Source organism: Anas platyrhynchos, chromosome 2, assembly GCF_047663525.1.
Source record: "Anas platyrhynchos isolate ZD024472 breed Pekin duck chromosome 2, IASCAAS_PekinDuck_T2T, whole genome shotgun sequence".
Taxonomy (NCBI): domain Eukaryota; kingdom Metazoa; phylum Chordata; class Aves; order Anseriformes; family Anatidae; genus Anas; species Anas platyrhynchos.
Window position 1 is genome coordinate 48349385 of NC_092588.1, and position 13953 is coordinate 48363337.

At 35.2% G+C, this 13953-nt stretch overlaps 1 protein-coding gene across 2 annotated transcripts in view; it reads right to left on the reverse strand.

Annotated features, from left to right (window-relative positions):
• Nucleotides 1-825: 825 nt before the first annotated feature.
• Nucleotides 826-13953, reverse strand: part of ALKAL1 (ALK and LTK ligand 1) — a 37188-nt gene continuing 24060 nt past the window's right edge. For both annotated transcript variants that reach the window (XM_027452090.3, XM_072034125.1), the window contains 4 exons: nucleotides 9415-9468; nucleotides 6051-6131; nucleotides 3699-3775; nucleotides 826-1473 (listed from right to left, as the gene is read on the reverse strand). In XM_027452090.3, the coding sequence (XP_027307891.2) occupies nucleotides 3711-3775; nucleotides 6051-6131; nucleotides 9415-9468 (200 nt within the window). In that variant the 3' untranslated portion in view covers nucleotides 826-1473; nucleotides 3699-3710. The remainder of the gene's footprint in view (nucleotides 1474-3698; nucleotides 3776-6050; nucleotides 6132-9414; nucleotides 9469-13953) is intronic.

Sequence of the window (13953 nt, forward strand, 5' to 3'; positions counted from 1 at the left end):
CTCATTACCCCTTGTCCTGTCACTGGACACCACTGAGAAGAGTTTGGCCTCATCCTCTTTACGTTGTCCCCAAAGGTATTTATAAAGGTTGATAAGGTCCCCTCTCCATCTCTTCTTCTCTAGGCTAAACAGGCCCAGCTCACTTAGTCTTTCCTCATAAGTGGCCATAGAAGTATCAGGATCACAAAGCCTACACTGAGGGAAAGGATGGCACAACCAATCTGGGGCAGTGCTTTTCAATGGTCAATTAATCACAAGAATTGTGATCTGGGCACAGTGAACATGTGTTGTCAATTACTCTATGCCTGACCATAAAATTCTCGCTTCTTACTTCATACCAGATTCTTTGACAATCAATCAAAAATACTCGGAATAATAGAACTGAGACAAATGGGTAGCAACTGTTAACACCACAATTTAAGTTTAAATAAGAAAGTAATTGTGCTTTGGAATCTTCCCAAATATTTGTTTGATGTGTTACCAGCCAAATACTTTCATTATGCCCTTCAGTTTATGATACAATTTTATGATACTATTTTCCCTCAGTATTTTCTCTTCTACAGGGCTATTATGCTCTTTTCACACTCACAGAAGGTTTCTGTTGTTCACAGTGGGTGCATAATGTGTTTTTGTTGGCACCGCATTTAGCTGAAGAATAAATGCCTGAATAAAATTTACTTAAAAAAAAAAATGCAAAAAAGGTAAACCCACGAGTTTGTAGTTCTCAGTGGAAAATTATTTTGACTTCACCAGGTAAATTAAAGATGTGTATTAAATAAGTAACCCCTTAATAAATTTAAATACCCACCCTGGGAAACGGTTTCTTTTTATGTTCTTTATTCCACCAAAACTGCATTGCAGTTTTCCAGTCTTTATATTTACATTATTTGCAACTCTTTCCATAAGTGCCAGTACAAATGTAACTGATGATAATCCCAAATAGTCATACAAATGTTCCTGAAAGCAAGGTGCATTTCTGAGCATTTTTTTTCTGATGCGCAATAATATATATGTATATATTAACAAAGCTTCATAATATAAAATATCTTCCATGGCAAGTAAAACTTCCCCACAGCTTATTCAGATTTCAGTTACATAGACTTCAGCATTTCAAGTTAGTGCAAATAATGAAAGTAAGAGCCTGAGCAAAATGATGTAAATACAATGGAACAAGAGAAACACCAATTTTTTTACCAACTCCCTGCATGTGGTTATAACATTTAATCAGTATATTATTAGTATTCTTTATATACAATGTATTTAAATAATTGTCTTGTCTGAACTATAGGCAACAAATTTACAAATTAAAATAAAATGTTTCACACAAATATGGAATGTCCAACAAATATATGAAAATAAAATGCATCTAGTAACAAAATGTTGTAAATCAAAAAGGTAAAAGATGTCTTCTCTGTCTTGGAAGATTTCAAGGCACTTTCTTGGCAAATCAGAGTTCTCTCCTTAGTAGAAAGTCTGCAAGAGAAAAGGACATGACATTTTATAACTAGTTTCAAAACACAGAGGAAGGCTGCTTAATAATTCGGTATAATTCTGTTTGTAAATCAGAGTTTCCTTTGGGTTGCACAAATCTTAACTCCAGAATGTCAGTGGGTCTTTCCCTCCTGTGAATACCAAGGAATTTTTCAGTGGCAAATCATCAGATCTGATGCTGAGATGTTTAACTCATAGCAGCCCACACTACGCATCTCACCAGTTTCCCATACATGTAGTCATGTGCATTTCTAGATTTTGGATTCCATTAAATGCTTCACATCCATTTTAAATCATCTGAATGAAAAGTAGTAGTAATAATAATAATAATAATAATAGTAATAGTAAAAAAAAAAAAAAAAAAGAAGCTGCAGCCCTACTGTGGCCTTCTCCATGGTCCTGAAACGCAGCCTGCAGCAGCTCCCCTTCAGCTCCCACTGCCACGCACTACTCTATCTACCTGGTGGAAGAACAGAGCAAGGGAGCACAGAGGCAGTTGGGAAACACTCAGATCATAGCTCTAGTTTTTCTTATAATGTTCTCCCTATATTTAACATTATAGGGAGTAAGTCAGCCTAGGAACAATTTTATGTGAACACAGTGCACATGGTTTATATTTCCTTCCTCACACATCACCTCTGAGTGTATTTTTGGCAGGCCACTTAGAACAGCTAGATTGGCAAATCAGGAGCAACTTTTGATCCTTTTATAAAGCTGGAAATAGGATGTGATAGAGGCTTCTGTACTGAGGATATGGAAGTAGACCTTTGACTCATCTGCTTGAAAGGAAAAAATGTATCAGAACACCCAGAAATCTTTCTGGAAGGCTTATACCATACCATGGTTTATAATGGTTGGATTTGAATTATAAAACCTACAAACATGCAGGTATGTAAGGATTTCAAAAAAAAAAAAAAAAAAAAAAAAAAGGAAAAAGAAAAAGAAAAAAAAAAGAAAAAAAAGGAAAAAAAAATAAGGAAAAAAAAAAAGGGAAAAAAAAGGAAAAAAAAAAAGGAAAAAAAAGAAAAGGCATTCAGGAAAGGATTCCTGCCTTCAGTTACAAAAAGAAGATCCTGGCAAAGTAACAACATCCCTTAGTCAGTCTCACGTTTAGTGTCCCTGATATATTCAAGACCATCTGCAAGACCCAGAAGGCAAGAGGCCAAACAGACTGAAAAGAAAAGAAATGAAGAGGCAAAAGGAATTATGTCATTTCTTCTCAGCACTGAAATATTGCCATATTTTTCTAAGCATTTTCACACATCCACCAGAATGAAACCCACCTCCACTTGGGAATCAAATCAGCTAACACTGACTCATATCCTACTCTTCCTTTCTTATTCTTGATTAGTATGAATTGAAGTCTTGATGCAGGAAGAAGTGACATACACTACTCCCCCAAATTTCAGGCAGCACTTGTCAGAAGGAGGTGGTAAGAGGAAACCATCTTTGAAAAAATTTAAATAAATTATTTTTCACTGATTTTATATATTTTCTCAACCCATAATAACTAGTGTGTTTTTTCAAATTAGTGTGATAACTGTAAACAATATTTGGTGATATTCAAGCTGCTAGGAAAAACAGCTCACTTGGAGATGTTCCTTTTATCAGTGACACTGATTTTTAATTAGCATATTTAATATGCTAGTGAACTGCTACCTTCCACAGCTTGTTACTGAAATACTTCAGCTTTGTCACACCTTTATATTCAGTTTACTCCTATTGCCATCTATGGTATTAACTTTAGGCAAATTTTCAGGAGACAATTTGGGAATCACAAGTGATCCTGAAGATGAATAAAGTGATAGCATGTCTGTTATGACTTCAGACCTGAGACCAAGGCTTTCTGTTTCTTCCATGCATTAACAGCAAAGCTCTCTCACTGAAAGCTTGTAACAAATGTATTAAGTCCTTACACACTTTTCATCTTCACCAGTTAGTCTTCTCAAAATTTTGGTAGCAAGATGTGATCCAGAGCACGATTTTGCTCTGTAGTGCCACCTATGACTGGGGCATGTATCAGAGACATCTGTGCTTCTATGTACTACCATGAGGTAGTAGGCAGTTCTTAGAGCAAACCCAGAACTGCACATTGATGTTAATACAACATTTCTATATACACACCTGATAACAAGGTACAAATGTGGAGTAAATCATTAGACCATTAAATAAATAAAAAACACGAGTGGGAAAAAAATGATACTTACATAACAAACATCCTAGGACTGTGTACACAAAGGGCTCATTGCTAATCTTGTTAGCAACCTTGCACACCTTTTATAATCTGTAAAACAAAATTACCAACAGCAATAATGAATCTCATCTGCCAGATACCCTCAAAAACTGCACCAAATTAAATGTAGAGCTTGTACTAGAATTTCAGGCTGTCTACACAATGAAAACATTCTCTGATGGAAATTCATGGAATTATGAGCACAAAATGCAAAATTATACCTTATCCTAGCTGAGGCCCTAGAGGAAATGTGAGAGATGTAAGCAGTTTATTTTCTACTACATAGTTACCTCCTAAGAGGTAGAAGACTAGGTTCAATTCCCAACTTTACCTGAAGGAACTTAACTCATTACTTGGGATGCTACATGTATTCCTATACACAGACTATGAGGTACTGAGGTCAGGCCCTTTCAAACTTTTTTATTGTTCCACTTACTGTTAACATTAATAGGAATCCATATTTTCCATGTCTAAATAAATCTTAGCTATCAGATTAGAGTTACTAGTGACCTACTTGCTCTTTCTTTAGTGTCCTCTGTTCAAATGGCTATTTGTTTCAAGTGGTCCCTGAGACAATGACATCCTTTCTGATGGAAAGACCTAAGCATTTAGTAACAAAGAATACTAAGTACAATCTTCTTGTCTTGTTTGATAAGTTTCTTGGTAAGACTTAACAGAAATTGTGTCAAACAACAAGGGACTGAATGCTAACCTGGGATCAGTGCTTCAGGGAATGTTTATAAAGAACTTAGCTGTGCCAGTAGGACAGGAAGAGGACCATTCTGAGGACCCGTCCTCAGAAGTCCTATGGCAGCTATGGTTTCCCTGAAACAAAACAGCAAACTCCTCTAAAGAGACTGGAAAAGATCCTGGCTGTGATCAGCCTTGATAACTACCTTGAATGCTGGATAAATTGCAGACAGGTGAGTGTTCAACTCTTTTAGATCAACAGAATGTTTAAGGTTGAATGAAAGTCATTGTCTGCTTTGGGTCTGATTGAAGAAAAGGATAAATAAAACCTGCTTTGGCTTTAACCACATTTTTAATATCTATGCTGATAGTTAAACTTAAAAATTAGTTCCTCACAGTTCAAACTGCAATCTTGTTTAGAGAAAAGTTGTTTAATTAGAAGAGAAATGTTATGACTATGTTTCTTAATACAGGCAGAAGCACTCAGAGAAGATGGGGAAGTCCAAATAATATCTATGTAATGTGGATCCATATAGTCAAGGTATGCAATATGCAACATGCTTGGCATTTTGTTATGCAGAATGTGAGAGATGTATGTTTAGCCTACTCATTACGTGCCTACTTACAATGCTATAACCTTTGAGAATCAGCCTTTGATTTCTATATTTCAACTTCTGATCAGCATAAGGGCAGATAAAGTTGAGGGCTGCCCTTTCTAAACCCACATCCTCTGAGGTGCTGAGCTTTTGTGAGAACTAAAGCCTCTCAGCTGCTCACAAAAAGTGTTCATCATCTTGCAAAGGGTGAAAAGGAGTGTCATTTTTTTTTATGTTAAGTCCTGAAAAATTTCCAAAGTGTGCCATTCCATAGTATGTGCTTACACATCACTGAGATCCACATTTGCTAATGAAATGACATAGTTTATTCTAGAATAGAGAATGTTAACTTAATTGTAATGGACTTTTTTGGTTTGTTTGTTTATTTGTTCAATTTTTCTTTGTTTTATTTGTTTAATAACACAATAGAATAGTTTTCTTTTTCAGTAAATCTTTCTGACACATTTGCATTTAGTCTGTGTTACAGCAAAACTTCTGTTGATCTCATAATGGAATACTACTTGATAAGAAATGCATAGGTCAATAACAGAAATGATGAATAAATTGCTTTTTTGTTCTTTAACAGTGGGCGTATATTAGATAATTGCCATCAGAAGCAGGTGCATAGTCAAAAACAATATATAAACATGCAATTGATGGTTAACAGAAGGGAGTTTTTCAGATTTCATCTTATTGCATGAGTAGAGCTAATGAGAGTGGGAAAGAATGGCTTCATATCCCATGTCTGTATAGGCATGCCTGATTTTTTTTTTATTCTTTTATTTTTGTCCCAGAGTTTTCATTTCATTTATGTTAGTCTCACTTAGAAGGATCTCTGTTTTAAGCAGTTGACTGTAACTGCATTAATTAACAGAAATTAATTTGTGCATTAGAAGAGCTCCAATGTCTTCTGTAGAATATTGCTAAAGTGAAGAGAAAATGATACAGAAGAATCAGCACACCAAACACTGAGCAGGAAAAGCAAGTTGCTTCTAAACAGGTATCACAGCTGGATTTTAACTGACTTTGTTACAACTTACAAGCTGGCGTTGAGCAGTCCCTTGTGTTGTGATACAGCCGATGAAAGTGCTTGCTACACTCTGATGAAAATGTGACTGGCCCTGTTTGAGAGTAAGCAGGAGTTAACCACAACCTTTCAATGTCATGATTTCGCAGCTTCAATGAATCATGTCATCATATAGAATTAACTTCAAGGTGTTTTGATAAAATTATGCTTAACTTTCTGCTACACCTTAAACAACTATGATGCAACACAACTACAACAATACTACTAAAATAACAGAAAACAATCTTATTACTACACAATTATGTTCATGATCCAAGTAACAGAAAAATGGAAGTGATAGACTGCCTTACCCTTGAAATTCTATTAATTCCAAGTTAATGGTACAGTTTGTGGTGAAAAATAGAATGTTGCAACTACAGTGTTAGCTCAGTAGTCAGTATTATAATGTAGAAAAAATGTAGAACGAATGCAGATATTATTTCTGAAGATAGATAAAAGCAATATTTTAAGCAAATATGAGTTTCTAAGCCCTGCAAAGATGAAGTAGTTTGATCTACTAATGCTTCTAATTTGCACATCATTTAGAAGCTCTCTATGAATATGATGTGGGAGTTGAGGAGAAAAATAGAGCCAAAAAGTATCTAACAACCTAATCTCTCGTTGAAGCAGTCCTAGCAAGAAAGGGTGCAGACCTGCAGAGGGCAGCATGTGTTTTAAACGTTTGGATGAGGCAAATCCCTGTGTGCCCAAGGTGTTGTATGCTATGTGTCTGCTCTTCCAGTCTCCCTTCTTTCTGGAAATTCAGTGTCATCAATCCATAACAGTATTTCATAAGAATATACAGCTACTTGTCCCCAAACCATGACTGAGACACAACAATGCTTTGACTAACTTTCCAGTCAAAGAAAAATACTATATATTTCTGGGCAACAGTTATTTATCTCACCACTTGAAAGGTGGTTTATCAGCCTCATAAAATACAGGGAGCCAATACTCCCTGGCTCCCTGATAATGGAGGTCAACTACCACAGGCTTGCAAGAAGATTTCTCCCTATGACAGTGAACTGACTTGAACATTGGGTATATTTTACGGTAATATGTAGATTTCATGAGATTTTTCAGCCACAAGTAAGCTTTTGAATAAACTGACAAAGCAGCCTTTGCAACTTTGAACTGGAAGATTGCTGCTATTTTTTATCTGAGGATGTAATTAGGCTCTCAAGAAAGTATGCAATTTAAAATTATCCAAGATATATGGAGATAACATCAGCTTTGTCACTAAATAAATTTTATGTCCCTTCAGATAATATATGATTTTCGAACTTTCCTTCTTGCCATCAAAAATAGGCTGTTAATTTTATTTGTGCCTTATAAAGCAATCTGTGTCAGCTGGTTTTTCAAGCTGAATTGATAGATAGCTTTATGACTCAAAATATTATTTATGATTGTTTCTACAGTCAAGAATTGTTACATACAGATCTTATTTGGTTCTAAATAGTCTACTAATCTCGGCAAAGTACAAGCATAGAAAAATTCTCTTAACCCTGAAACTCTACAGATAATGGACTGTGAAGATAGTGTTGATTTCCCTTCCCTCTCCTCTTTTCCCCAAATCCATTAACTCAGGATGTCCAAATTCTTGCACTAGCAAGGACTATATTGGAATAGTTTACTTAAATAAGGTTCATAGAAAAAGGATTATGATTTGAACAGAATCAAGAAAAATACATTTAGGTTGTATTTTAGGAAAAAGACTGTGGATTACAGGATCTAAAATGCTGTGGAAAAGAAAAATCAGGCAGAAAACCTCATCACTGAAGATCTTAAGAGCATAATTAAAAAGAAAAAAAAAAATGTAGGAAGTAATTCTGAGCCAATAAAGAAATAAACTTCCAAGAATTTTGGAATGAACCTGCTTTCCTTATTCATTCCAGCTATTCTTAGACAAATAATTTCAGCAATTTTGATAGCAACTACCCATGCAGGAAAAAACTATTAATTTAATAAATGTCTCCAGAAACAAGCTTTTAAATACTTTTTGATCTTTTTCCTTTCTGTGATTTAGTATTCTCAAAATACCTTATGTAAAACTCATGGCTGTTTTTCACTACTGTTTCTGAGTAATGAAACTTGCTATGTATTCATCATCTATCCTACTCAGATTCTTATGTTGATCTTGCTATGATGGCTGAGAAGTTTCCAGATTTAAATATTAAAAGGAAACAGTTAAATTATTAATATAAGCAACTCTTTCTTGTCTGTCCTCCCCAGAAAGTTAATTTCTAGTATTCCTGTGGTGCATGGTATAACATAGTTGTACCTTGCATTACTTTTTCACATGAATTGACATTAATAAGGTTCATAATTATTCTTGTTTATACTGTGGGAGTGAAGAGGCAGCTGGGCGTAGCATTTCTCCTGTAGGTGTTGTTAGACAGGAGTTAGGAGTTAGCTGTTGGCAGAAAGACCCTTACTGTCGTGCTTATTCTAAAGGTTTGAGGACTCCTCTGACATACAAAGGACACAACAAATTCTTTCCTTTCTTGCCAATGACTGTACAAAATTTCCAAAGAGGTAAGACATAATTATCTCAAATTCTATTTTGTTGCTATCTATTTCTCTAGGTTTTAGTTTCACTAATCCCAATAATACTTAAAATCACCAAGAGATTTGCAGTGTCATACTTTGAGACCTTCACTTTTCTGAATTTCAGAACATTTGGAATAAAAAAGTAAAGAATCAGCACAAGCATGTTGATGTTTTTGCTGACAGCTCATTTTGCTTACAGCCAGTACAATAATTTTCCCAGTAGTTACAAAACAAAATACAAAAAACAAGTGTATGATATAACTACATCTGTTTTCAAGTATAAGTATTTGACTGCAATCATATTAAGTTTCCATATTTAAAATAACAAATGATTTTTCTGATTCATTTACACTGATTTAACACCCTTTCTTGGTTTAAATCCTTTCTTGCTTTGTTTGCTGTGTTAAAAAAAGCAAGCCCACATATATATCATGAGATAGAACAAAGTGTTTTGCTGATACAGTGAAAATTTACACAGTCACATGGATCTGATTCTGAAAGATATATGTAGTCTAATGAGTAGTTAAAATTGGCAGATTTAAAAATTGATATGGAAGGACTGACAAAGTTTATGGAGAAATACATATACATTTAAGATTAAAAATGTGATTAGAGTTCTTTAAAACATTCTAGCCCTAAATGATGGAAATATAACTTCAAAAATGTTAAACTTAGTGCATAACCTCAAAAAAGTTAACAGCATGTGGTTTTTTGTTTGTTTGTTTGTTTTTGTGGCATCTTAGAATACACATCTGTGGGTAAAATAAAGTGCAAACAACTTGCCTTACCTGTAAAATGTTTTATGAACTTGTCTTTTAGAGTGGAATCTCTTGGGAAAATTTCTAAGGAGAAAAAGAAAAAAATAATGTATCTATGTAGTATAGGAATTACAAAAAAAAAAAAATAAATAAATTAAAGCAAAATATGAGAAGTCTACTGTAATAACACAATAACTCAATAACTATTCAAATTATTCCAGGTACATTCACATACCTTTTCTTTTAATCCAAGAAGAAATTGCCAAATTTCTTCTTGAAGAAAGGCCAAATGGTCCTCATAAAAGCATACGCTATCATATTTTCTGTCGTTTGCACATCTTATAAGTTAATTGAACTGTACTTTAAAAAAGACCGTAAATATTATAAATATATTGTCATGTAATGACAACTGTTTGAGTACCTGAACAAATTATGTAAAATACTGAACCAAATACAGTATGTTGGGTATTGAAATTATGGGTACATGAAGAGAGAAGTAGATAGACCAAGAGTATTTCTATAGTCATTATTAGTCAAAAAATAGTATTCTTCTCCTGGGAAAATAGTGGTGAATTTTAAAACACACCATTTTCAAATACTGTGCTTTTTCCAAAAAGTACAAGAGAAAGTACCTGTCTCAGAACAGCCACAAGAAATAGGCAGAAGAGAAATCTGAGCTAACACAAAAACTCTACTCACTAGGATTTATTTATTTGCAATAGGATGTTGCCTCTGGCTTACAGCAAAAGCTTTTGATATAAGTACAAATTCTTAAAACTAGTGCATCTCCCTCAAGACTTATTTTTTCCACTGAAAAACTGTATTAAAAATTGTTCAGTAGCTGTAGTTATTACTGAAGACAGAAACTGTACATAACAGCTATATGCTATGTTAAATTTAAAAGAAATGCCTTTCTTAGCAGTAATGCATTGAGCATTGCAATGTCTCAGCATTAGGACCTGCAGCTAAACATATTTATTCACTAAAAATATCTCCTGACCACTTATGCCATTTTAAATATCTATATTCTCCTACTTTTTTTTTTTTTTTTTTCCTAATTCACAGTCTGAATTAACGTTTAGCTTAGAAGAGAGCAAGCTCCCTTACATACTATAGAAAGATGTTTTTTTCTGCCAAAATAAACTCTTATCACTGGCCTTAAGCAGTTTCTCAGAGGTCGCATGAATGTATTTTTAGTCTGGGATTTTAAACTAAAATGTCCAAATTTTTAGATTTTAAACTAAAATGCCACACTAAAATGCAACTTAGCAAGATCAGGGGACCTAATTTACTTGAAAATCTCAGTTTTAACTCACATCTATTTCATTTGTTTCCTAATTTCAAATGAAATATCACCCCTTAAACTTCGAATTTTACTGAAGTACTGTATGCCAAGTACTGATTTACTGATACCAAATACTTTAAAATTACTCAGAATGAAGCATAAGAAAAGACAAAATAGTGAAACAATCTGGATGAGTTTTGAATGAGATGCTTCAAGTAGACCAGTAAAGAGAAATAACTGAAGCCTGGTGAAGGCTGGTCAAGGATGACAGAAAGCCAAAATCCCACCCTTAAATACACAGATGGCAAAACAAGATAAAAGACTCGATACTCAGGAAAGGAGCTCAGGATTTCAGGCATAAACTGCAGCTGTAGCTGAGAATGAACGCTGCAGGGTCTGCTTCCCACAAGCAACCTCCATCGGGCTCAGGGTTCACCCCAGCCTGTCTACGCCTGTCCCTACAGGAACGGGTCAGCCATGTGCAGGGCAGCAGCTGAATGACATCGACTGCATGCCCACTCCTCTCCTGACACAGCTGCCAGCCCTCCAGGCAGCAGTCTTCTTTTCAACACGTGCCTATGTTTCAGTTTTCTTGAAACATTCTTTTTCTTCCAGTACAGTACATTTTGTAATGCAGTCAGTGAGCCCCCCCCCAACTCTCCACAAAGACAACGTCAGTTCATTTGTATAAATGGCACGGGGAGCACAGGTTACTGGAACACTTCTGTCCACTTGCTATAATGGCAGAAGGAGCTCTATTAGCTCTATGAACTATTAATTCCCTGACACAAGCACAGTAATTTTCTTCTGTCTTTCAGCAGCATAGCTGGATGCTGGCACTGCTAATGAAACCAGGCAAACTATTTCTGCTATAGGTATTTTCTATTAATTTCCTCGACAACAGGTTTCCAGAACTGTCCATGTTGAATGTAGTGAAGCCCTCCTATCTGTGCACAACTATGAGGCTGAGGTCTCAAAGGACTTAGGATTTAAATCAAACTAAAGAACATCCTTTTAGAATGGAATGGTTATCACTGACTCCTGACCAGATCACACTGCAACCAGAATCAGGATCTCAAGTCCATACAGGATGCTTTTTATGGTGATGAAAGATCAAGACAGAACCACTATGCTACGTTATTTTGGCTTCTAACCTGCTCTTAGTTGCTCAGATCATGCTGCATGTGGTACCCGACACCTATTAAGACAGATATCTTAATATCCATTCTTGCAGTGTATGCTCATATCTTCACAGAGCACGTTAAATTATTTTGATATATAAGTTTCATAAAGGAAAAGCAGAAACATGTAATAGCATACAATAACAAGATAGATTGGCAAAGTATTGCTAAAATCAAAACACTGTGAAGTGACACTGGGCAAAAATACAAAAGAAACAGGAAAATGAAAGAATGAAATATAAGTATGAAACACACATGAACAGGAAGCATTGACTGGAGATGATTTATTCAATCCATTCTTGCCTCAAGACCATGCTACACAAACTAGTAAAGTACAGCCAGTATATATCCTATGGAAGAGAGTAACAGACTTTTTTATCAGCTGGGAGAACATTCAGACTGTGCCATTCTTGTGCACAATCTTACAAACCCTGCACAGCTCTCCAGAGATAATACATCTGAGTTAAAATGCACTTGTGCTATTGACCCTGAGTTCATCTTTATAACCTCAGATTATAATCATAAATAAACTGCATTCAAGGTTTTCTTTTTTACCGACATGAGGACCTCTGTATGTGTTTGTAGCTTATTTCTAACCTGGTCCAAAATACTGCCCATCCTACACTGCTTCCACAGACAGCAGTGAATATGGACAGCTATTAATGGTGCTAATACAGATCTGCTACTAGATCTGCTGCTTAAAATACTCAGAATATAAAACTGTAAGGTGAAAATAGAGGGATGTGACAAATGTAGAGTGTTTTCTAGCTTCACAGACAGAATAGCTAAGTTTATACTGCAGTTTCAATCATAAATGATCTTTACTGTTAATTTTCTTAATCTGAGTTGTGATGCCTTATAGAAGGACTTGGGACTTCAGGTAAAATGCAAAAAGGATGTGACAGTTTTATACCATGATTAAATGATTGGAATGGTGGTTAGTTATTCACAAAGCCTGCATGAGAGCAAGCAAGCTCTGAGTTAAGAGGCAGTGAGCAACAGCTGCTCCGGATCTCTGCTGTAACCATGATTTTGTTGTAAACTTTCCAAAGTTGATTTAAACCACTGTTGTAAAGCTAATGATGTAGAAAATTATTCTGCACACTTTTCAGTTTCTATTCAGTGTTTGGTAGCTGAGATGAATGCTTAATTTTTCACAAATTTGGACTTGCTCATCGAGAGGTAGAAAAACAAATAAGCCACAGCCATTGGCTAGGGCGTGAGCTCAACCTGCAATAGAGACATAACTGCATCACCTTGGATGTGGATTTCCACTTTTGTGTCTCTCAGTGTTTGTGAGTTCAAATTGCAAAGCTGTGACAGCAGGTGCTGATTTTTTACCCTGTGTTTCTACTGTCTCCGGCACCATGACGGTACCTGATGAATTCATGTCCTCCTGTAATATGTATATAAAAAAAAAAAAAAGAAAAGAAAAAAAAGAGAGAGATGTGCTTGCAGCACTGAAATAGGCCAAATCCCCACAAGACAGCTTGTCAGCTTGGGACATCAAAGCTCCACGTCCTGAGGTGATATCACCTTAGCAGAAAAAATCAAGATCTCAACTTGTTTGTGTCCCCAACAGGCAGCCTTTGCTTATGTTAGCTTACTCAGGGAAGCTCAGGCTCCGCTTCATTTTCCAAGTCCCTTAACCCTTCTACGTAAGAAAAATAAATCTTCATCAAGAATCATCATCTTCACTTTTTGTAAGAATACCCATGAATCTAAAAATAATAAACAATAAAAGAATAAATGATAAAAGGAACATTTTTCTCAATTTCTTAAAAAAAGAAATGGGGGGGAGGGGGGATAAACACTAAAGCATTCTTAAAAAACTTCGTGGCAGGTAAATTCTTCAGGAAAACATAAGTGTATCTAACAGAACACAAAAATAGAAATTACATTATTTGTTAGATTTAAAAACAGGTGCTAAAGTGCTCTTCAAATCATTCTTCAATTAAACTATTCAAAGCCTGGCATTTTTAGCCAGCTTCAATAATTTTCCATTTTTCGGAATAACTATTATTAACTCAGAATAGCCACTTTTATTTTCTACAGCATTCCTCAAAATTATGTCAAAAGATGGAACAACATGCTTTTCTGGTT